The sequence below is a fragment of the Schistocerca cancellata genome, chromosome 8, assembly GCF_023864275.1.
Source record: "Schistocerca cancellata isolate TAMUIC-IGC-003103 chromosome 8, iqSchCanc2.1, whole genome shotgun sequence".
Lineage (NCBI taxonomy): Eukaryota > Metazoa > Arthropoda > Insecta > Orthoptera > Acrididae > Schistocerca > Schistocerca cancellata.
The window spans coordinates 31,177,789-31,203,925 of record NC_064633.1 but is presented as its reverse complement, the minus strand read 5'-3'; the positions used below and the strand labels follow the sequence as shown (position 1 = coordinate 31,203,925).

At 45.1% G+C, this 26,137-nt stretch overlaps 1 protein-coding gene across 1 annotated transcript in view; it reads right to left on the bottom strand.

The window, feature by feature from the left end:
* Positions 1 to 26,137, bottom strand: part of LOC126094662 (steroid receptor seven-up, isoforms B/C) — a 527,180-nt gene that overhangs the window by 421,303 nt on the left and 79,740 nt on the right. Inside the window, exon 2 of the mRNA XM_049909169.1 lies at positions 7,658 to 7,807. Within this exon, the coding sequence (XP_049765126.1) occupies positions 7,658 to 7,676 (19 nt within the window). The 5' untranslated portion in view covers positions 7,677 to 7,807. The remainder of the gene's footprint in view (positions 1 to 7,657; positions 7,808 to 26,137) is intronic.

Genomic DNA, 26,137 nt, shown 5'->3' with positions numbered 1-26,137 from the left:
AAATTGTTATATGGAAGAACATTTTTCTGACATGTAAAAGGACATTTCGGAGTTTGTAGCAATGTTCCTTTCGCAGTCGGCTTTCGCTTCGTTAGTTGAAACTAGCATTTCTCTAGCGTACCTTTGTATAGATAAACAGGTAACACTACACCTGTCTATACGAATGTACTGTGTAGGTTTGCTGCCTTCAACTAACGAAGCGAAAGGAGACTGCCGAAAGAACAATGCTACAATCTTCGAAACGTCATTTTACATGTCAGAAAAATATTCTCCCATAGAAAAAGTCCGCGTGTAAATTGTTAAAAAAAAAGTCGCCATTAGTGAGTTTCAAACTCGGGACCTTTCGTACGACGCTCTGACGCTTTATCATCTCACCTACCAGATATCTGCAGTGTAACTGCACAAAAATTTACTTTTCATATACTCTGTAGTTCTGGTGTTACTTTTTATTACCATTTACGCATCTTCTACTGGACGACAGCACATAGCACGAACTAAATTGGTGTTTTGGTTGATTCTCTACCGACCTTTGGCAGCGAACTGAGTATCTGACATCAGTAAAATTTTTTTGTTTATTTATAGACGCAATCGCATTCTTATGACACAGTCATAACCAGTTTCGGCCATACAATGACCATCTTCAGATTCTAAAGGCGGCATACACTGAACACAGGTTCATGCGTTGTCAATGCAGGTTCATGCGTTGGCAACGCATAAACCTGTGTTCACTGCATGCTGCCTTTACAATCTGAAGATGGTCATTGTATGGCCTAAACTGGTTATAAATATGTCATAAGAATGTGATTGCGTCTATAAATAAACAAAAAATTAAAAAAAAAATCAATCACTCACTCCATTGGCAAAATGTCGTTTTTTTCCAAAATCTCTATCTGTTTGTTTGGGCACTATCTGAAAGTCCGGGAGGCCAGTTCGAGGGTGGCACGTGGTCCGAGCGCAAAACAGTATTTCCTTGTGGCACTGCATCCCCATCATTAGCGCTCCTGCCACACACCGAACCCCATGCAGGATATCTTACGTACGCGGGGGTGGGAGACGTTGCAACATCCACCGTATTCACCCGATGTGAGTCCGTGCGATTACGACCTGTTCGCCAAAATGAAGGAACCTCTTCGTGCCACGTGCTACAACACAAGAGAAAACATGATCCGTGCTATAGGCGGGTCCTTCCAAGAATTCGACAGAGAATGATAAGCAGACAGTGAACGACGCCGTCCACCGTTGTGTGGGAGGGTGATCGAGATGAACGACTATATTGAAGGCATTTAATACGGCGAATATATATAAAGGCAACAGAGAAACAGTTCTGATGTCACACTCGATAATGGAAGACTTACGTAAAATCGAGACACCTTTTGTTGGATATGTCGCCCTAAAAAAAACTTTATACAATATAAAATAGTGCAATATGTTCAAAATTTTGAGAAAAATAGGAGTCAGATATAGGGAAAGACCGGTACAAAGGCGAACGGAAGTGTTCAGTGCAGTTAAATAGAAGTCGTCAGCAGAAAGATGACGTTGTTCTCTCAAAACCCAGTTGGGTAAATTTCTATGACGAGTAATGTAGTAAGACTGTACCGCAATATGACTTCATTTGAGTGCACCTTATAAAATTGGGCCCGGTTGTCGTGTATTCTACTATTTACTCCCATTCGCATAAGCAATGTCTTGGTATTCAAATTTTAGAAGACCTGCAGTGGACAAGTTGGAGAAATACCTTATACAGAAAGTTCTGTTTCACGTTAGTCAAAAAGAAGAAGAAAACCTCTGAACCGCAGACTGCTGGTAAGGATCAGAGTCCTTTTGGTTTGTTTACATCTCAATACGACGAGAACATTATCTGCAGTTTGTCGCAGGTCACGAAACAGTCGCAGCGGACTTCGAGTAGATGAAGCTTATAACAGGGTAAGATTCGCTAAGGGCCCGTGATCTCGTAACGATGCCGAAGTATCGGGGCGGCGAGTTTATCTGTGGGAACGGCGCGTCGCGTGCGGGTCTAGCTGGCCGCACAGCACACACACACACACACACACACACACACACACACACACACACACACCAGTTCTGAGAAAACCTGGAGAGAGTTACCGAGGTGCGGGCCCCCAGCTCTCGCAGGATTCGCCGACGCGACCGACAATTAAGATATGCAGATGGGCGCCTCCGGGCCACTCGCTAACGGTAGTTCCGGCGCCTGCTAATGATATGCGGGCCTCGGCGGAGCGGCGGCTGGTGACCGCGGGGCAGCTAACGGTCAGCGCGGCTCGGCGCCCACAAAGGAGGTTCCCAGCGGCGGACGCGTCCCGATCCGGGAACGGGCCGTCCCGTCCCCTGACCAGCGTCCACCAGACACTTGCCGGCCGCCGGAAGCCGGAAGAGCGGCGCGCTCGCCCGACCTGTACGGCTGACCGGTTGGGCCCGCGTTTTGACCCCTATCTGCTCCTCGTCGATACCAGTTCCGCCGCTCGTTAAAGGACCAAATACCGACCAGTTCCACCACTTTCGGTCCACTGCCTGTCACGTTTCCCTCTTCCCCAACGTCTTTTGCCGAAGGTCGCACGCCGAGCGCGGATGATCCATCGTCCTTGCGCTTCCCGACCCGGCCAAACGAGATTGTGGGCTCCTTTGCTCGCCACCTGGCGTCTGGACTTCACTGTCCGATCTTGGCCGTTGCCGCACGTTGGCTACCATTCAAAGAATGCTCGTTTTTTTTCTACATTATTTTCCCCGAATGATGAATCAATGCTCTGGACCGACCTAGCCCCCGTGCTAACTGGTTACCTTTAAACCGTGGGTATTCAACTGGTTTTCATCGATACAGAGACGCGAACCAGGAGTTTCACGGTGCTCTGTGTGATAAACATGTACCTGTTACACCGGACAACCACCGAGCGGTCTGTTGGCCGACAACCTCACTTGCTCTTAACGTCTTCCGTTGGACGGCGGTTATCATCTCGCGTCTTCCTGCCAGTCCGCCCGTCACCCCTCAACTTCTATTTCATCTCCGCCACCTGGCCCTTTTCTCGACACTGTGGCCCGTTGCTGCTCCGCGCGACCTCAAACGGAATTTCTCTCGAGACAGAATCCGTTATTGACCCGCGAATACACGAATGAAAACAGTGCGTCAGAGTCGCTGCTTTTCTGTTCTTCGAAACGGTCCGCTACTCCTTCGTTGTAACCGCCATCCATACAATCCACGAAGCGATCTGGGAGACGGATTACACTGGAGATCATTTTTAAACATTCAAGTTTCAATGGTGGAGATTATGCAGTCCTCTGTTTTACAATTGAGCCCAAAGGTCGAATAGTGGAAGCCGATACTGTGGCAGTTTGAATTATCCTCCTTATTTCCTTCCAGGGATCAGATATTAAATCGTAACTTTTATTATGAACAGCGTAAATCCTTGGAAGTAACACTTGTCATAATGGATAATTTTGGTTAGTAACCTGCTATTGTCTCAGACAGAGCAGTCATGAGTAACTGACAAACCTCAGAAAAATGTTTCATATTTAAGGGAAATTACGTTAAACATCTTCACCTGTTTCGTGAGGACGTAGAACCAGCGACGCAAACAGGCCCGTGCTTTCACGACATCGGAAAAGTCAAGGCACTTTAGGTACATACTATTTCAGAAGAAAACGGATAGTAGGGTAAGTGGGCTTGACTAGAACCAAACAGAGCTGAAACTGAAACTGACTATTTTATTGAAATTGTGGTACACGTTTGACTTCGTAAGCCACTATCGGTCTGCAAGTGATCATGAAGGTGCAAGAGGCCGAGTATAAATTGATACAAATTTGAAAACAGACTGATTGCGTAGAAAGTCAGAAGTGAACCATAGTTAATAATATCGAGTTATACTGTATTAAATTGGTAACTACTTCGGCACTTTAGCCAATGAAGATTATCCACACATAGACGAGAGAAATAATTATTTAATACAGGTAGTTATGGATACAGGAAACGATGTTGCAGGTACGAAGGGACGAAAATAAAATAGAATTTCGAATGTATGAGAATGCTAATAAACAGAGGGCAAGCATTCGAAGTTAACGGCACTAGAACACGATAAATGCGCTGAATTAAAATTCATACATTTGAACGAGAGGATGTGAAAAGATACAACGTAGAAATAATCCATAGGCAGGATATAGCAAAGAAAATGGCACAAATTAACAGTGTGGTGAGAGAACCAGTTGATTAGTTTCTTTGTATTTAGGGCAGCTGAAGATAACGACTGAATGGACGGCAAAAAGAAGAGTAAAAGTATCTGCAAAAAGAAATTTGCTATCTGTATCACTGCCAGATACTACCACGTAATGAATGAATGAAAACAATATAAAACATGCAGCAATGACATAGGTGCGTATACGTAAAGATGGTAAATTTGTAGAGACCTTTATACAGGCGTGGCTGTCAAATAGCTGATACAATTACGATACACACTATTATCTTCAGATGTAGCTGGCGAGAAAAATCGGATATTCTTTTGTGAACGCTGCAGGTCTATAAGATTGTCTGGAAGTCTGAAAATGATTAACGGCTTAACAAAGAAGCATATCTTGCTCCTGTTAACATTTACGAACAATTGAGAACTGTCAGATTTTGACGGGCGGATCGTTTTGTCTAAGATTCGTTGGTTCACCTTGTTATTACCATACGGGCTCCATGTTCGAAGATTTTCGAGCGCTGGAGCGTGGTGTCGTAGCATTGTCAGTCACATAAGAAAAGAAAAATACTTACATCGACACACTTGCTGTAAATTATCATCACCCATTCAGATTCTTTTTTTCATATCGTTTTCCGAACCGATAGTTAAATCATGCGGTAGTTAACTTTTTATACTGGTATCATCATAGCATTGTTCACAAACAAAAAAGAAAGCACATAACAATAAAATACATAAGAGAAAGGTACTTTTCACTGAGAGCTATTCTACACAACATCTATGGAAAATGGAAGTGTAGTACAGAAGTAAAGGAAAATTAATAACAGCATGCACTACCCATATAATGAATGTGTTAGCAGAAATTCTCAACCAAAGAGCAAAAGAAACATGTTGCAAGAGGTCCGAGAACACATCACATATCTCTAACGAAAATTAAGTGATTCCGGAACATGCATAACATTTTCAGTGCGCAGATAAAATTCTGCAAGTCCAGCTACACGCTGAGGGTAAATCTTTCACGTGGTAAATCACTCACCCGCCAACGCTGGGATCATTGTCTTTTGCTGCTCGGCGCTATATCCGGCAGCAAAGAGTCTTGATCCCAAAGATCTTAGCTAGGAAAGTGAGGTGTCGGAAATCTTGCGCTGATTTTCTTGGGCGGTTAGGTTGAGAAAATCCGCTGGCGTGTGTCCAGGTGCTATTGTTACAGGATAGCTAGCAGGAGTTTGCTATAAGAAGTGTCTCAAGTAGGCTGCAAGAAAGACAGACAGGTGAGAGGCCAAGGAGTCAGCTGATGCCTCTTCTCACACATTACTCGTTACTTTAACTACAGGTCTTCTCATGTTAAATTTCTTCCTCAATAGCCTGTCACTGTAGAAAGTAAATCAGGTGAAAAAAAAGTTTCTGCAGATCGCCACGGCAAAGCTTATCCGCCATGTATACTTTGAACATCGTGACCGTATGTTAAATCATATATAGCTACAAATAATTATACCTTGTCACTTAATGAAATATTCATTAATTTCCGTTTCCTGCATTTTGGGCTCGCCTTAAGATGAGGCACATAAATGAGATACGTTATCGTCATTAAAGCATCGTATTGGGCACTGGAGGTTGTTTGGCTGGGTAAAATATAGTGCCTTCAATGGTAGTTATTCAGAAAATTATGTCGATCACGGGAGTTAATGTCAGTGTCAACTATGTACCCGCTGTAAACAAAATTCAATCTTTGATATCGTTCGCAGAAGTAGTTGTCAATGAAGGTGATAATTGAAAACTACGGCGAAACAATCTCCACTGCCCAGAACGATCCTTTAATGACCACTGTGTATTTTTCTGCAAGCCTCGTACTATGATGAGCCAAATCTTTGGTACAAGTCATAATTGTGATTATGGTCTAGTAAATAAATTTTTTCATTAAGTGATTATTTGCAGCTATAACTGGTTAAGTCACAAATGTCTTCGTTACGTACGACCACGGACAGTTTCGAGAGCTACATGACATCTTCAGGTGGGTTTTATCAATGTGCAGTAATCAACCTGAATATGGGAATGTACTGCTCGAAACTAACAGGGATCGTTAAGTAACAAAAGTTTGTAGATGTTTCACTGGTTACTGATGACCACAATGCGTTTCAAGTGACGACATTCCACGCCAGTTATCGTAACGCCTTGCGGTCACGAGTAAGAAATGAAACCGTGAACGTCTGCTGAAAGGTTTTCTTTACGTGACTTAGTTTCATGCAACTGGAGGCTGCAAAACACCGCACCTTGCGGTCAGACGACAAACACTGACGCACTTGAAACTTCCTGGCAGATTAAAACTGTGTGCCCGACCGAGACTCGAACTCGGGACCTTTGCCTTTCGCGGGCAAGTGCTCTACCAACTGAGCTACCGAAGCACGACTCACGTCCGGTACTCACAGCTTTACTTCTGCCAGTACCTCGTCTCCTACCTTCCAAACTTTACAGAAGCTCTCCCGCGAAACTTGCAGAACTAGCACTCCTGAAAGAAAGGATATTGCGGAGACATGGCTTAGCCACAGCCTGGGGGATGTTTCCAGAATGAGATTTTCACTCTGCAGCGGAGTGTGCGCTGATATGAAACTTGTTGGCAGATTAAAACTGTGTGCCCGACCGAGACTCGAACTCGGGACCTTTGCCTTTCGCGGGCAAGTGCTCTACCAAATGAGCTACCGAAGCACGACTCACGTCCGGTACTCACAGCTTTACTTCTGCCAGTACCTCGTCTCCTACCTTCCAAACTTTACAGAAGCTCTCCTGCGAAACTTGCAGAACTAGCACTCCTGAAAGAAAGGATATTGCGGAGACATGGCTTAGCCACAGCCTGGGGGATGTTTCCAGAATGAGATTTTCACTCTGCAGCGGAGTGTGCGCTGATATGAAACTTGTTGGCAGATTAAAACTGTGTGCCCGACCGAGACTCGAACTCGGGACTTTTGCCTTTCGCGGGCAAGTGCTCTACCAACTGAGCTACCGAAGCACGACTCACGTCCGGTACTCACAGCTTTACTTCTGCCAGTACCTCGTCTCCTACCTTCCAAACTTTACAGAAGCTCTCCTGCGAAACTTGGAAGGTAGGAGACGAGGTACTGGCAGAAGTAAAGCTGTGAGTACCGGACGTGAGTCGTGCTTCGGTAGCTCAGATGGTAGAGCACTTGCCCGCGAAAGGCAAAGGTGCCGAGTTCGAGTCTCGGTCGGGCACACAGTTTTAAACTGCCAGGAAGTTTCATATCAGCGCACACTCCGCTGCAGAGTGAAAATCTCATACTGACGCACTTGCATATCCAGTGTTGGAAACAGGAACAAAGAGAGAGAGAGATTAGGCGTTAAGTTAATGACGCTGTTTGGCGCGAGTACTCACGAAACAGCACAGAACACAATGTTCAGAGTGGGGGCGAGCAAAGTGGGGAGCTCGCGGCCTGTGCTGTGGTCGTATAGCGCGTACCCACCTTCTCTCCTCATGCCCATCTTGAGACACTTCTTGAGGCGGCAATATTGGCACTGGTTGCGGTGGTGTTGGTCGATGGGACAGTTCCGGCTTCCGCGACACGAGTACGTAAGGTTGCGCCGAACGCTTCTCTTGAAAAAGCTTTTGCAACCTGCAAACGATGGAAACCTGCAGATATTACACTCGCCGCAAGTCAGTCTGGATGTCTCTCTCTCTACTCTAATTGCACACACACATCAACACCAGCACAACGTCATTACTAAACAAGCACAGCATTTTGCACACACAACACGACCAACGCTTACACTGACATCTACGGGCTGGTCAGAATAAACAGGCCCCCAAAATATTTCGTGCACCTTACGATAAACAACCCAAGTTACATCTTCTGTCCATGGTGAGGATGATGTAAGTTGTGTTGCCTATCTTAAGGGACACTAAATTAACTTTTGGGGCCAGTTTTATTTTGTCCACCCTGTGTAACTTTTTTATTTGTTCCCTTTGTTATCATCTACTAAATTGCAGTGTACGAATCCCCATCAGAAGGCGATCATCTCCTGTTGCAATAACAGACCCGTCCGGGTTGTACTTATGTCGACTGCTGTTTCTAGCGGAATAGTATAAGTGATTTCGAAATTTTTAAACTCACTCGGGCCTAACACAGGACTTAGCAACAAGATATCCCTTCAACTTTAAAGTTGAAATTTCTTATCTGTTCCAAAGGCTTTACAAGAACGTAATTTTTCTGATCTTTCGGTCTCGAACCTTGTTTATCAACGAAGTTACAAACTGTTTACTGAAGCTCATAAATCTGATTAAGAATCTTTAATGTGGACTTTTACAAAATAGTGTTCTGAATAAAATTAACAGGTAATAAAGGCGTCTTCTGAATGGGCATTTGGGTATACATTATTACAGGACATCGTATATTGCAGACACAACTGGATTTTCAGAAGGCTGCGAAAGCCGAAATATACAAAGGTGTACCGAAAATTGAGGGTGGCACTCATGCATTGGATTCGCCACGTAGAAATGAGAGGAAAAGTGTATTCCCAACATGGTTATAGATGCGTTTAAATTCCGTGGTTTGAGGCTGTCACTGTACGTAGTGGTTATTCGTTTGCTAATTAAAACAATGCACGAACTGCTTGGAGATTGCGCACATGTTACATGTCGCCGCTACAATGAGATCAAACCTATAACACGCACAAAAATACCTGGAAAGAAGTTCCTATAACCACTGCGAGGGACCCTACACGGGAGCTGCGTAAAATTTCGATATAACATCAGCGAAAGAAATCCAATTCGCTAAACTAGCGTAGCGCACAACTTTCGAAATTTATTAACCTGAGCGTATCCACTATCCAGGGTAATATCATGACGAAGAGCCGAGCTCCAAAAAGCACCAGGCTTCACTAGCTAGTGGCAATAATCAGCCAGCAGTTCATAAAAATTCATGAAGAAACTGAAACCCATAGGACGTCACTGTCTAGTAACTCGGAAAACTTTCCAGATCCACATATATGCAAGACCGTCTCCTCATTTTTAAGCGACAAGTCCTATTCCTAGGCACTGCGCACTGTGTACAATATACCCAGTATAAAACTGAATAAAACGCTCCAGAGGATGCGGACTGTATCCATTAAACGTAACAGAAGAGTTTCGCCTACAAATGGGGACCCACACGTAAAATCATTTTATCTGATATGACACAGACATGTTACCTGTTATAGAAACCATAGCACCAATATATTACAGTACTCAATAGCAGTGGTTAGTTCTACGTGAAAATTTTGATAATATCATATCAGTCAGAAGAACAATGTATTAAATAGCATCTAATTACAAGAAAAGAAAATTTTTAATAATACATTATGAAGCGTAGTCGAAGGCAAGTGCAAAAGGCCGTTTTTGGAAGAGCTAGTTAGTACATTTTATGATTCGCACTTACCTTTAAAGAAGAATCGAGTCAATAGTCAGACGTGATGTAAATATTTGGTAGTTATAACAAAAATAAAATAATTTTTGCCAACTATACTTACAAGTATGCATTCAAAATGAAAAGTACATTTTTAACAGTAATTCCACTATCCTATTCCAAAAGTGTGTCGAAAGAACATTCTGAAATATTCACTGTCTCTGAGAATTCATACGTCGTGCGTCAGTCAGCTACTGAGTTCTGTAACAGCCTGTGTTACCTCAGAAAAATACAAACTCTAGGCAACCCTTTTTATAAATGTAATTTGTCACAAATATGGAAAGAATGGTAAATTTAGAGTGAAATGCGCTTAAACAAAACTGTCAAAAGCAGAGTAAAACATGTTATTACGAATGAGTGAGTTTGTACTCATTGCATAGTAATAAGGTGGTGATAATATTGTTGGATTTATTAGCCGCTAATTTTAACATTCTAAAAACTGTCATTTAAATTCCAAGCTCATAAAAAGACACGCACTCAACGTCGCCATCGAGTCTCATGCTGTGTGTGTGTGTGTGTGTGTGTGTGTGTGTGTGTGTGTGTGTGTGTGTGTGTGTGTGTGAGAGAGAGAGAGAGAGAGAGAGAGAGAGAGAGAGAGAGTTGGGACAAAAAGCGTACCAGATGCTTACGAAGTGCATAATATATTCGCTTCTGAAGGCAGAAACATAAAGAGATGAGCATATTGCCTCCGTTATACAATGTATAGTTGAAAGTAAAAGGTAATAATGTGTCACAGTCGCACTGCATCGCTTGTGGCTTCAAGAATGTACAACTCTGTACGATCATAACTTCATTTGTAGCCCTCTGCTTCACCAGACTCTATAATTATGCAAATTAAGGAACACTGTTCGATGTTGTCTCTTTACTTTCTATCGTCACACGCGCAGTACATGTTTAAGCCGAGGCTGAATATTTTACTGGAGAATAAGACGGGCACTGTTCATATTAGACGTCGATGACATTAGTTACGAAAGGGCCTCGAAAAGGAAACCTGATATCAAACCACCCATTACTACGAAACTCGCGAATGTTCGCTGCTGTTACAAGAGTATCCTAATTTTCTTTTGGAGCAGAGAAACCTATCACGTATTCCGAAAAAAAACTGATTAAATTTAGTGTACGCTACTCGACTGAGCTGACTAAAACTTCAACTTACTAGTACATACTGGAAACTAATATCCTAAAGTCAGTTACATACAATTCAGATCTCATCCCCGATGGCTACATGTGGTAAAGTATTTCCGTAAATTAAAAAGGAAGTTTAAGGCATACTATCCCGGGGACACGGAGGTGATTGTTATCAGAAAACACCCAAAGGGGGAAGAAATCTATAGGAAACAAACACAAAGGATGGGCACACTCTTTGACTTCAGGAGATGATCATTCTGTCGTAGGACGAACAATATAACGGGGAAGTTGCAACTGCAGGGAACTAAAAAAAAAGTGTGATGTTAGTTGCAGGGGGCTAGAGGACTTAAGTAACAACTGGATGAAGCCGTTGCTTAAAAACAGAGTTATAGTGGAGGGTAAAAGGTCAGACTGATGAAATGGGTAAAAACTGTAGAAAACATTAATTTTTACAAAAGAAAGTATTTCTCAACATCATAACGAACGAGCCCCATGAGTTTCGACTAGCCCGATTGAATGTTTTGATTGCCCAAGGAAAATAATTTGTTTTCAGATGTGCATAATAGTAGTTATGAGGAAATATAAGCTTCCGATTTCAAGTACAATTCATACTTGCAAGTCCTTTTACAAGGCTGTTATGCAGAAAGAATTCATGAGCCAAAAATGAGAAAATGGCTGTGTTAGAAGTGCAACTCGTGCGTCTGTGCCATATAGGTGCTTTGACCTCTTTTGAAAATAGCTTTTTAATCGCTGCTGTTGGCCACTTCTACTTGAAATCAACTTACTATCGGACTGATAATACAGCGTAATAAGCGCCAGTCATTAATGATTTTGCAACTTGTTATACACCCGGTAGGCCCAAAACATAGACGACAAATCTGAATTACTTCTGCCGCAAAAAAGTATTTTCCTATTATTTTGGTGTACATTCACCTTCGTCAAATTTTTGACTGCTCGTTTGCTTTAACGGTGTAATGGATGAATCATGTCTCGCATTACTAAGCCTCTTGGTGACTTATGTTTCTGCGTTAATAATCACTATAATGAAATGTCCTCCCCAGAAATTTTTAGTTTTGACGTGCCAACAATCACAATACAACCTACAATGTCCTCAGCTTCTCGATACACATAATTTCATTCATGGTACAATGCATGCTCACATGTGAGGTTTCTGGAACCCGAAACATTTCATTGAACGTAATGCGAAGGACTTCCATCCGTAATTTAATACCTGCGTCTTCAAAAGATTCGGGAATTCCACATTCCGAGTGTCTATGTTTCCTCATTGCAGTACAGCAGTGCAGAGTTCCTATAATCTTCCCCTAACTTAGTTTCCATCCAGGACAAAGTCGACTTTTTTCAAACTTAAATGGTTTTACCTCTGCTCGAGATTCAAATGGTTCATATGGCTCTAAGCACTATGGGACTTAACATCGGAGGTCATCAGTCCCCTAGACTTAGAACTACTTAAACCTAACTAACCTAAGGACATCACACACATCCATGACCGAGACAGGATTCGAACCTGCATCCATAGCAGCCATGTGGTTCCGGACTGAAGCGCCTAGAACCGCTCGGCCACAGGGGGCGGCTCTGCTCGAGACTTTTATTTTTCTCCTGTTAGAGCATTTCACCACACGATCAAGACAGCTGGCAACAGATATGTACCTGAAGAGCAAGTAGTCACACGGTTCACTAAAATTATCCCTACTTTACGAAAATACTGCCAGAAGTCATGAAGTGGAGCGCGTAATACTAACACCCGTAGCTCATCAGTTGTACGTCGTAGCTAATAAAACACCGTTACTCAATTGCAAAACAGTCCATTAAAGAGATTGTAATAGCTGTCTACAGTGCTGAACGCAAATTCTGATATTTGTTCACTCTCGAGATACGGAATCAGAAAACGAGAGTTGTGATGACATTTGTTTGTACGGCGCACAGCTTACACCTTTGGCAGCAATGATCCCGTAGGATGCCGCACAAGCGTCGCATGGAGATGGCCGTTACGTTTCTACTGGGCATAAATAGCCGGCTTGCCGGACATGTCGGCACTTCGTTTCCCGTCGTTGAAGCCATCGCTACACCGATTCTCGAACACGACTGTTACCTCGCTTTCCTGTACCTGCACTTTGTACTGGAACTATGATTGTATGTTGTTATGTAAGACATTACTAATTTCGACTCAAGTTGTTTGAAATCGTATCGTTCGCTCCCTATCCCATTTTCGGCCACCGACTAAAGCATCAAATTTGGTTCTACATCTACATACATACTCCGCAACCCACCATACGGTGCGTGGCGGAGGGTACCTCGTACCACAACTAGAATCTTCTCTCCCTGTTCCACTCCCAAACAGAACGAGGGAAAAATGACTGCCTATATGCCTCTGTACGAGCCCTAATCTCTCTTATCTTTGCGGTCTTTCCGCGAAATATAAGTTGGCGGCAGTAAAATTGTACTGCAGTCAGCCTCAAATGCTGGTTCTCTAAATTTCATCAGTAGCGATTCACGAAAAGAACGCCTCCTTTCCTCTAGAGACTCTCACCCGAGTTCCTGAAGCATTTCCGTAACACTCGCATGATGATCAAACCTGCCAGTAACAAATCTAGCAGCCCGCCTCTGAATTGCTTCTATGTCCTCCCTCAATCCGACCTGATAAGGATCCCAAATTCTCGAGCACTTCTCACGAATAGGTCGTATTAGTATTGTATGAGCGGTCTCCCCAAAATTCTACCAATGAACCGAAGACGACTATCCGCCTTCCTCACAACTGCCATTACATGCGTGTCCCACTTCATATCGCTCTGCAATGTTACGCCCAGATATGTAATCGACGTGGTATCCACGCGATACGTGCTTCAAGGCAATATTCGCCTAGTTAGTGCCAAGATGCCACACAAAATGCAGGATGGGCAAAGTGAAACTGTCCCACATATTTCATGCACCTTACGAAAGGCAGCCCAAGTTAAGAAATCCTCAACCGGCCAGATGCTGTAAGTTGCGTTGCTTATTTTCAGGCTCAGTTTCGCGATAGCGTCCCAGAACATGTTGCACATTTCGAATGGCAAGCACACGCAGCTTCTTGCTGCTTAACGTCTGCCACGTCGCAGGTGTATATGGCCGAAAAGGGGCGATACTGTTGTGGACGGGGGACGCACAGACGACAGCTGATTTCATGTTTTCACTATTTTACTTTCGAAAGGAGACAATTTATTAATGTTAGCGTTAGCACCCGGCCGCCCTGTGTGACAAATGCAAAGCGAAAGGGCGGCGCAGTACTGTAATTGGCCAATAAGCAGCATCACGCGTCCCAAGCCGGAGGCGGCGACTGCCGAGGGCGGGAGAGAGAAAGAGAGAGAGAGAGAGAGAGAGAGAGAGAGAGAGAGAGAGAGAGAGAGAGAGAGAAGTGGCAAATTTCGTTAGTCTCGGTGCGCCGGCAATCGATTCGTTAGCCAATCCGCTAGAGAGCGACTGCTGATTCAAGACAGCGCGGGCGACAGTTCCGGCGGGCAATTGCGTTGCCGGCGGCCGGTCCCGATAAATAATTGAAAACACAAAAGTGCAATCTATTTTCGCTGGCCGGCCGGCAAATTACAGGGCGTCTGTGGTGGGATTGGGTATGGAAAAAAGGGGCGCGGGAGGGCGAGGGTAGTAGCCTTCCTCCGGAAGGGTGGAGAAGAGGAGGGGGGAGGGGAGGGGGCGAGCGGGCAGAACGACGCGCCACGGGCGACCGATATTCATTCACTTGTTGAGCGCCATAGGAAATTGATCCATCAATATAGGTTTTGGCGGCGTCCGGCGGTCCGGCAAATGCGACTCCCGGGAGCTGGAGCGCGCTGCCCGCGGTGCTTATTTCCGCCCTCCGCCGCCAGCCGGCGCTGCTGTCAAACAACGCGCCGGCCTCCCCCGGGCGCGCCGCCTCCGCTACCTGGGGCCCGCCGTCGCATCGCGCCGCTCTTTCGCTTTTTATTTACGTCGCGGTGAAACGCGAACCGAATATGTACGCCCCTTCATCCGGGATGTCAGCAGTCCGGTATGCCTGTCACAGCACAGACTCGTTCACGAATTCGTAACAGGTCCCATTACTTTATCATCTGCAAGATGACAAAATGTGGTGGACGAGAATAAGGCACCGATAGTAAATGTATTTCTCTCCCTGAAAGTTACAGCTCGCCGAGGCAGCACGGCTTCTAAGTACATATCTAGATTAGAGAGATGGGAATGAATATTATCGCCGGCCGGAGTGGCTAATCGGTTCTAGGCGCAGGTTCGAATCCTGCCTCAGGCATGGGTGTGTGTGATGTCCTTAGGTTGGTTAGGTTTATGTAGTTCTAAGTTCTAGGGGACTGATGACCTCAGAAGTTAAGTCCCATAGTGCTCAAAGCCATTTGAACCATTTGAATTTGGTTGAGGAAAAGAAACCGTGGTGCACGTCCACAAACATTTATGTGCAGTGTATGTTAATGATGCTATTAATAGAACTACTGTTGGGCGTCGGCTAAAGAGAGGTAAAGCGTCTGGAAGTAGAGAAATTGAGCTCCATGACTGCACAACGTCGGGACGTCCTGTCACAGCCACTGCACCCGACATTGCGAATCGCACCCAAGCCATTATTCGTACAGATCAGCGCATTGCAACTGAGCATTTGCCTCTGCTGCTGTCAGTCACTATTGGATGTGCGTGAGCAGTGACTGACACTAGTGGATATTCAAACGTGCGTTCAAGATGGATTCCACAAATGCTCGCAAAAGACCACAAGACTCGAAGAAGCGCAAGTTCATATCAACTGTTCGTGAAGTTACAGGTGAAAGGAGAAGCATTTCTGTGACGGACCGTTACAGGTGACAAAGAAAAAGGCAGCCACCAAAAATGAAGAAATTAAAGGCAGCTCCCTCTGCTGGCAAAGTCATGATAACAGTTTTTTTGGAATATGGGGTGTTGCAGATCCAGAAGATGCATTGGCTCTGAGCACTATGGGACTTAACTTCTGAGCTCATCAGTCCCCTAAAACTTAGAACTGCTTAAACCTAACTAACCTAAGGACATCACACACACCCATGCCCGAGGCAGGATTCGAACCTGCGACTGTAGCGGTCGCGCGGTTCCAGACTGCAGCGCCTAGAACCGCTCGGCCGCCCAGGCTGACGAAGGTGTATTGCCAGAAGGATCAACCATAAGTTGAGAGGCATGTCTAAAGATTCTGAATAATCTCAAGAGGTGTTCAGTCTGATAAGTATCGGAATGTAATCTTGCTCAACATGACAATGAACGCCCACACAAACGTCTCAGCTCCCAGGAACATATCGCCAAATTTAATTGGACGCCCTGCACCCCTGGGAGTTCCATATGTTTGGGCCGCTTGGAGATTCTCTACTTTGGATACACTTCGAACACGATGAAAGCGGAATTCACGCAATGAAAACATGGCTATGAGCACGATTGCAGAACGAGAGTTTTTACCAACAGGAAATACGTGCTGGCGTAAGGGCATGGATTGTCGTGGAGTCTCTGCCGAAAAACACTTTATGTAAAAGAAATGTTTATTGATTTCGTCATCAAATTCTAACTCTTAAGAGGGGTAGGACGTCGAACGGACCGACTTGGAGCAGGAGAGGCACCACAGGAAATATTAATTTCCACTGTCTTTCCTTTTACAAATAAATTTATAAAACTTTGTCAGCATGACCAGGAAGGATTCAGGATTCACACTCATGGCAGTGGAAGTTCGAAAACATAACGAAATGTTTTTTTTTTTTTGCATGTGAAATTTCATCATTTTTTTCACTTACTAATAGCAGTATTTGTTGCTATAGGTACACTTTTCTTCATAAGTAAGAGAGATTCTTCGATGTATTTTGCACAGCATACAAACCACACTTAAAGGTAGATGAAACTCTAGAATTTTCCAAATCTATTAAAAACTGTGGTAAAAATTGAGGTAATTAACTAGAAAATTTGTGTTTTTTCTAAACATGAAGTTTAAAATATAACAGCTCATTCGTTTTTTCATAAATTAAATAAATTCTAGAGTTTCATACACCTGTAAGTATGGTATCTATGCTGTGCAAAATTCATCGAAGAATCTCTCTAACTTATGGTTCAAATGGCTCTGAGCACTATGGGACTTAACATCTATAGTCATCAGTCCCCTAGAACTTAGAACTACTTAAACCTAACTAACCTAAGGACAGTACACAACACCCAGCCATCACGAGGCAGAGAAAATCCTTGAGCCCGCCGGGAATCGAAGCCGGGGACCCGGGCGTGGGATCTAACTTATGAAGAAAAGTGTACCTACAGCAACAAATGCAGCCATTAGTAAGTGAAAAAATGATGAAATTTCGCACGTAAAAAAATTATTTTGTTATGTTTTCGAACATCCACTGCAATGAGTGTGAATCCTGAATCCTTCCTGGTGATGCTGACAAAGTTTTATGAATTTATTTGTAAAAGTATAGACACTGGAAATTAAAATGTCCTGTGATGTCTCTCTTGCTCCACGTCGGCCCGTTTGACGTCCTACTCCCCTTAAGGCCTTCTGAGAAAATAATTGTGAGGTATCATTTATGGAAAGACCCTCGTAAAGACAATAGAAACGACAGATGACGAACCCGGCCGCGATCACCGTTTGAGTGGAGTGGTCGCAGCGTTTACTTTCGGCGCAACCGGAGACGCCGGCTTCCGGCGGCCGGGTATGCGGGCAGCCTCTCCCCGGCCAGTAATTGGCGGCGAAGTTGCTGATGCGGGGTCGCGCGTGCCGGGCACAATGGCGGCGGGCCGCAACGCGCCGCCCCCGCCGCCCCCGCACAACAGCCCCCTTGACACGCGGGCGACGCTCACCTATGCGGCCCCTCCAGGCACGTATCTGCCCCGCACCGCAGCCTTCGCGCCGCGCCGCGCCCCGACATCCAGCCCTGCCGGAAGCGCGTGTTCGACCACCTAACAACAACTATTACAAGCGCCGTGCACGCGATTAACGCCTCGTCGGGTTGAATAGGGTGTGTGCTGCACGTTACCGCGACACCTAATGGGTGATGTAGGCAAACCGTGGACGATAATTTGGACTTCATCATCGACTCCGATGATCAATAATAATCGACATCAAAGCATCGATGTTAAATGAGAGGGCCGGCCGAAGTGGCCGTGCGGTTCTGGGCGCTACAGTCTGGAACCGAGCGACCGCTACGGTCGCAGGTTCGAATCCTGCCTCGGGCATGGATGTGTGTGAAGTCCTTAGGTTAGTTAGGTTTAATTAGTTCTAAGTTCTAGGCGACTGATGACCTCAGAAGTTAAGTCGCATAGTGCTCAGAACCATTTTTGTGCTTTCCGGGGATCATTTGTTATAACCAGCAACTGACGAACATAGCTCTGAACCGCTCACACACGCAATGCGACGACATCGACATGTTATGAGTTTCAGCTAAAACGAGATTACGTTAATTACATCTCGTTCAAAATTTCACTAGCATGCATTGAAGTATTTCGCTTTTTGAAGACGCAGCATTCTGTTTAACAGAGGTATAACGTACACGTATTTAGTCTTGTTCACTACAGTCTTTCACAGTCGCTATTTTTCGTCTTAATTTATCGTCGTTGTCAAACTGTGTTTTCTCGAAAGAAAGAATACAGATATTAACGCAATAAAAATGCGCCGAATTTGCTAATAGCGTTCGTAAACACACCATCCCTTTCAGCCTCTTGCTACACCGCACCTCTGTTTGCCTCGGCACATTTCATCACCACTGCTAGCTGTCAAACGAAATGTGCCTCCGCCTCTAAGTTCTCTGGTAACTCATCAAAATTCCTCTCATTTCACGCGTCATTTAGTTGAATCTCTCTACAGTCTCCAACAGTTTTCTTACGGCTCAACGCTGGCGATGCCGTTACGTGCCTTCAATTAACATTTCAGTCAAAGCTCGTTTCCTCTTGTTTCGCAATCGTAAATCGTTGTACAGTAAAGAGCCTGTAATTCTGTTGTGTTCTCAAATTACCGTTGAGCACGCCGTTAATAACACTGTTTGGTTCAGTGGGCGGAAACCGTGTAAGCATCAAGGACGATTTCGTTTTACGTACGATTTTCATCGTTATGATTACTACAATCTCGAGCGATGCAGGATTTTTCAGTCCTTGAAAGTCATACGGACCTCCTCTCGTATTTGCTGCAATTACACGCAGATCATCCTCAGCATTTCCGTCCTTAACTATCAACTCACAAGCTCAAGGCCATTTTCGTCCTGAAGCTCTCGTATAAAGCCCACAGTTGGCGAGTTACAATGGGCGTTTCCGCGCAGCGCTGTAAAGAGTCAGTCCCTACACCTGCACGGTCGGCGGTTTAATGAAGACGTGGGTGCAGGCTCGCACCTGCTTCGGCAGTCGTAGCGGAACAGCGTGTCTTATAACGTAAGATATCTTCCAGCTCCACGTCCGCTTCGGTAGCGTGAAAGGAAGGTTAGCTCGTGTTACGTCAGCGCAAACTCACAGGCTCTGCTGATTGGCGTTACAAGCGTCTGTCGAGGTGCGTGGTGCAGAAAAACAGGAAACAAAATTTTACCATCCTGTCGACTTTGCTACAGCCACAGTAGGCTGAGATATTTTCCAATGGACCATCCGGACATTCGTCAGAAACGATTTAAGTTAATTGCACTACAGAGACTGAGACTATTAAAAAACAAAAACACGGATCCGCACGGCACAAGAGGGTATTTGTATCACTTTGTTTTGAACGTGGTGTCTATCATTTACCTTATGTTACCACAAATTATTACGTACTTGAAATTTGCTTTTGTTATCTACATCTACATTTATACTCCGCAAGCCACCCAACGGTGTGTGGCAGAGGGCACTTTACGTGCCACTGTCATTACCTCCCTTTCCTGTTCCAGTCGCGTATGGTTCGCGGGAAGAACGACTGTCTGAAAGCCTCCGTGCGCGCTCTAATCTCTCTAATTTTACATTCGTGATCTCCTCGGGAGGTATAAGTAGGGGGAAGCAATATATTCGATACCTCATCCAGAAACGCATCCTCTCGAAACCTGGCGAGCAAGCCACACCGCGATGCAGAGCGCCTCTCTTGCAGAGTCTGCCACTTGAGTTTGTTAAACATCTCCGCAACACTATCACGGTTAGAAAATAACCCTGTGACGAAACGCGCCGCTCTTCTTTGTATCTTCTCTATCTCCTCCGTCAACCCGATCTGGTACGGGCCTTCTAAATATTGAGTTAGCATGCAAGGCTCTTTGATGGAATATACATGTCTCTTCAGTAAAGGATGATCGACCTAGCCTCCATGTCTAAGCTTTTCTGATCTCACTTTCCTGTTTACATCTCTCCATCTAATCTACTAATCTTCAATCTCACTGTATTACTCATCGCTCTTCCGCTGAACAGTCGGTTTCTTCTCCGCATTCATTCCACCTGTACTGCTGACGTACGTTAGTGTCAGATATAACAACGCAGTGAGGAAATTGCTTAATGTTACTAAGACTGAAATCTAAGAGACATCAATCTTACACATTCTCATTACTATATTTCTCTATAATATTGTCGTTACTGTTGGTTCAAATGGCTCTGAGCACTATGGGACTAAACAAATGGTTCAAATGGCTCTGAGCACTATGGGACTTAACTACTGTGGTCATCAGTCCCCTAGAACTTAGAACTACTTAAACCTAACTAACCTAAGGACATCACACACATCCATGCCCGAGGCAGGATTCGAACTTGCGACCGTAGCAGCCGCGCGTCGTTACTATTATTGTTATTGCCATTATTATTATTATTATAGACTGCTTATGTACCATACAAATTGTAATGTCTACTGAGGATGGAAGTGTGCTTAGACGTGAGATAGGGTCTGAAGCCCCTAATTTTACCAGAGGAAGTAAATACAAATTCATACATACTATAAAAATAGATGTACCTATGTACGTATGTGTATAAATATATATCTATGTAAGTTCCACATCTCCTTCCGAACCACAGGACCGATTTCAACCAAACTTGGCACACATATCACTTACTGTCTGGAAAGAATCGCTATGGGAGTAAGGACAGCACACTTATCAAACGGGTGGTAAGAACGTGTAACCCCCCGCCCCCCCCCCCCCCCCTGACGAAAGAATGCCTATACTTCAATCATCCAGTGTTTGAGAATGAGACCACTTAGTGATTTGCAACAAACGTTACATATAATGTTAAACCCTTACGAAACCTTTTCTCGCTGACTTCCCGCACGAAATGATGAATGGAAAAACAGTTTATCGCTTACAACATTTTCGCTATTAATGCAGTAAAACTGCTGCATAAAGCATAACATTTTGATTTATTAGTTCTTTACTAACAACCCTGTATTCGCGACACTTTTTACAAAGAGTATTCACATGTCCCACTGAATCCACGAGTAAAATAATATCATTATACGATTCATAGCACAGGACATATGAGATCAAATACTGACTGCACGAAAAACTTCTGCGTCATGTATGACGTTTCAATTTATTACTTCTTTACTAGTAACTCTATTCGCAAAACAGTTCGTAGAAAGTATTCACATATGCCGCTGAATGTACCTAGGAAAACATACCATTGTAAGCCACATAGTTAAGGGAATACGACGTCATAAAGATGAAGCTACGTAGAAATGAAACGGATAGGCGAAATTCAGGGTGAAATATGTATAAAAATGTGCTAAATATATCTTAAGTATATCTGATGTGTGTACGTGGGCAAATCCAGGGATAAAAGCTCATCCTAAGCTCGTGGCAAATTTGGTACACATATTAGTCATAATCTGAAAATAATATTGTGGAGGTAAGAACCACCAACCCCCATTGGGATGGGGGTAATAACGTGGAGAGAGATGTGGCGAGAAAAAGATAGACACAAAGAGACGGGGAAGTAGGAATCTGACACAGTAAGGAAAGAGCAAAAGAAGGACAACGATAGGGGAAGGAAGAGATGGGCAGAGAGAGGGGGGAGAAGGAGATCGACACAGCGGGGGGGGGGGGGGGGGAGGAGCAGATTACCAGAGAAGGCAGGAGCAGTTGGACACAGAGGGAGAAGGAGTAGATGGAAAGAGCGAGGGATAGGAGGATGTGGACAGAGAGAGGGGCAGGAGAAGATGAACAGAGTGTACGGCGGGGTGGGGGTGGGGGGGAGGTGGAGAGAGAGAGGGGAGTGGGTTAGGAGGAGGTGCCCTGGTAGGAGACTGGAACAAGCACGCAGTTGGGCAGCGAGGGATGCGCAGCTAGCAAATGAATAAACAGTTTCCAATAAATGCTGCTTTGTCGCAGATCAAAAGCTGGACATCAGGTGGCTTCATATGCTTCTCAGGTTCACGATGTCGTTAATTCATTGTCCAGGCAAATTCTTCAAGAGTCACACTATACACAGCCCAATGCCAGGCTGTTGTACTCAACACACCAGTATTGCCATACCTTAACCGTCTGCACGAACCACTGCTATGGGGTCACGTATTTCCTTTTCGCGGAACACAATCCGCCCCACTTCTTTAAATTAAATGTGGCACATTAACAAGAAAATAATGTATGTAGGATGCACGAAAGAAACGTCGAACTCTTTTACTGAATATCAGTAGCAACATTTATAACACAGCCGACATCCTGCATTCATAATTGTGTAAGAATAGTTTCCAGAAAAAAAGGAGTCAGTAATGGGTTTGGCGCTCTTCCTCTACTTATTTCCATTTTTACCTGCTCCTCTCCTCTCCAGCCATTTTGCCCCTCTCTCTCTGTCTTCTGTTCCCCCCCACCCTGCCTCTCTCTCTCTCTCTCTCTCTCTCTCTCTCTCTCTCTCTCTCTCTCTCTCTGGACACACACACACACACACACACACACACACACACACACACAAACACACTGCAAACGTTAAAGATGACAGGTATACTTGAAAAAAAGAGACAGCATTGGTCGTATATTTTTTACTATCGCAAAATCGATTTTCTGTCACTGAGTGACCATCTTCAGTGCTATACTGTATAACTTAAATTAGGATGCACTGTTGTCACTAAGCTTACGGCAATCACATAGACTCTATGTGATTGCCGTAAGCTTAGTGACAACAGTGCATCCTAATTTAAGTTATACAGTATAGCACTGAAGATGGTCACTCAGTGACAGAAAATCGATTTTGCGATAGTAAAAAATATACGACCAATGCTGTCTCTTTTTTCAAGTACACCTGTTATCTGGTCGTACTGCACAAGACAACATGGAGTCGCCAATCAGTTAAAGATGACGCCGAGATACTACTTTCTTCGCTTACAGGAGAGGAAATGTAAACTGCGGTAAACAGTGGTTTTCCAAACGGGCGTTTAATGTCGTGTTTTTATGTTATTTCATTCATAGCCGGAGAATTTGCGTCCTCTGATGTAATACGTGTCCAGGAAATTTGGGATGGTACCGAGAAGGAGAGGGAGCAAAGCCAGAAGGAGCGCTGTACGAACGAGATGCGCCCGGAGCGGTGACGCCGGCAGAGTCGGGTGCGTCCTTGCAGCCGTCGCCCTGGCAGTGGCTCCGGCGGGTCACGCACGCCGCGGCACGCAGTGCGTGGAGCCCGCGACCCCGGTGACACGCGGCGGGTGCCCACCGCTGACCCTGGCCGCCGGCCCGCCAGCTGACTGCACGCCACCTCGCCACGTCACAGCGCAGTCAGCTGTTTCCGCCTGTGGCCCCCTGGCGACCTTCGCCGGCGCGCATCGTCTACTACGACTCGTTTTCCGCACTCAGGGAAAGCAGTTACACAGCGCATACTCGGCCCACAGGACACTGTGTTTGCTACCTAGTCGACACAAGCGTAAACTTCTTCGAAAACATTTTTCTTTTTCTGGCGTGACCCAAATGTCACAATAACGACAATAAAACGGAAATAAGGCCATTAGCTGACGCCACCACTTCTAAAAAATGGCTCTGAGCACTATGGAACTTAACATCTATGGTCATCAGTCCCCTAGAACTTAGAACTACTTAAACCTAACTAACCTAAGTACAGCACACAACACCCAGCCATCACGAGGCAGAGAAAATCCTTGACCCCGCCGGGAATCGAACCCGGGAACCCGGGCGTGGGAAGCGAGAACGCTACCGCACGACCACGAGATGCGGGCGCCACCACTCCTCTCCGCCAGGAATTTGTGAACCCATCTGTCTACATCTAGTGTGGGTCTCACGCTAAAGTGCTATGTTTTATAAGCGTTTGCGTAATGAGTGAGTCCGGACGTTGACCTAGTTGGATGTGGGAGACTGCCTAAAGACCAGTCAGGCTGGACAGCTCGCCAGCCCTCGTCGTTAACTTTCTCCTTCTTCTTCTTTTGCTACTGCCTTTATCCCGCATCGTGTGCAGGGTCAAGTACGGATCTGGCATGGTTAATGTTAAGGGGTGGCCGGATGCCCTTCCTGCCGCCATCCCATATCCCCCGGTACAGAATTAGTGTACCTCAGCTGTCTGCATCTAGTGTAAATCATGAAATAGTGTGAATGTGTTTCAAATGTCTGCGAGTCGTGTAACTCAGGCGGGACGTGGGGACCAGCCCGGTATTCACCTAGTGGGATGTGGAAAACCGCCTAAAAACCATATCCACGCTGGCCAGCACACCAGTCCTCGTCGTTCATACACCGGGCGGATTCGATCCGAGGCCGGCGCGCCTACCCGAGTCCAGGAAGCAGCGCATTACCGCTCTCTACTACCCTGGCAGGTAGCCCTCCTCGTTAACCCGCGAGGTGAATTCGAGCCGCGGCTGGACCGCCACTCTTGAAACGTGTGCGTTAGCTCTCTCGGCTGTCCGGGCGGGTAATGTATCTGTCGTTTCCTCTCGCCGAACAATTTTAGTTCGTTTGCAATACCGCAAAGTGGACTACAGTGAGTAGGAGAAGCTGTCTTCGCCAGTAGTCGTGTCTAGCGAGAATCAGCCACCTCGGCACCCACCCAGTCATTCGACTACTGATCGCACTCATTAGCGCATCACAGTGCGACAGCGCTCCACCTGCAGTGCATCACAGTGTGGGCCTGTGTGACAATGTTGCCGGCGATTCCAGCTCGATAGACCACTTGCTGTGTTTCGATACGAACAGGCAATTTACCGACTTCTCATTTCCGTAATTATCAATATGAATGTGTATAATCACACCACCGAACTGACAAAGATTCGCGTGCTTCGTAACATTTAAATTAGATTCCTTCTTTTTCAGAAATGTTTTCCTGCTATAGCAGGTGTGCATTTTATATCATCTCTACTTCGTCCCTCATCTTTTATTTTGCTGCACAGGTAAAAAAAAACTAGGCTACTACTTTTAGGGTCTCGTTTCCTAATTAGATTCGCTCAGCATCGTTCAGTTTAATTCGACTACATCCAGTAACACTTACGCAGCTCGTGGTCTTGTGGCTAGCATTGCTGTCTCTGGATCACGGAGTCCTGGGTTTGTTTCCCGGCCGGTTTGAGGATTCTCTCTGTCCGGGGCTGGATGTTTCTGTTGTTCTCATAATTTCTTCATCATCATCATCACCACCACCATTCGTGACAGTGGGTAGAATGGACAGTGTAAAAACTGGAATCTATAAAAATTGAGACTTTGTACGGGCACTGATGACCGCGCAACCTACAAACCGATCATCATCAAGTTAAACTTATTTAACTTTTATTGATGTTAATCCTCTATCCTCTTTTCAAGACACTGTCCATTTAAGACAAAAAGGATTATAGACATTGGCTGGTAATGGGCATTCATTGAAAACAATGCGGTGAAAGTTGAAAATTTGTGGCGGACAGGGTTTCTTGCTCGCTAGGCAGATGCTCTGACCACTACGCCATCCGGACACAGCGGTCATCGCAACTGCACGGACTACCCTAGCACGCCTCCTGTCAGACCAAATCACCCAGCTTATCCACACCCTACTGAGGTAGTGTCTCTTGCCAGTTATCCTCAATACTAGCGACATTTCGCCGATTCCTGTAAGAGTTCATTGGCGGTTCTCGTCTTAATTTTACTTTCTTGGTTTCCTCTACAGCTTGCTCAGTCTACAGATTGAATAATATCAAGTGTAGGCTGCGACCCTGTCTCAGCCACTGCTTCCCTTTCACATCCTTCGACTCTTATAACTGCAGTCTGATTACTGCTTCAGTATAAGATGCAATCTCCAAGCAATGTTGACGGAGTGACTCCTACTACGTACCCTTATTGTTAGGGAGTCAGGTTCGAATCTCCACCTGTCCACCAGTGGTTTCTCTAAATTAGCTCGTGCGAACACAGGGATAGTTCCTTCAGATGCCTCTTCTGAAGTTTTCCATGACTGAAGATCAAGGTCGACTTCGTTGCTCATCATTGTCGAAGAGAACGACTGTTATGCCTCCATTGACGT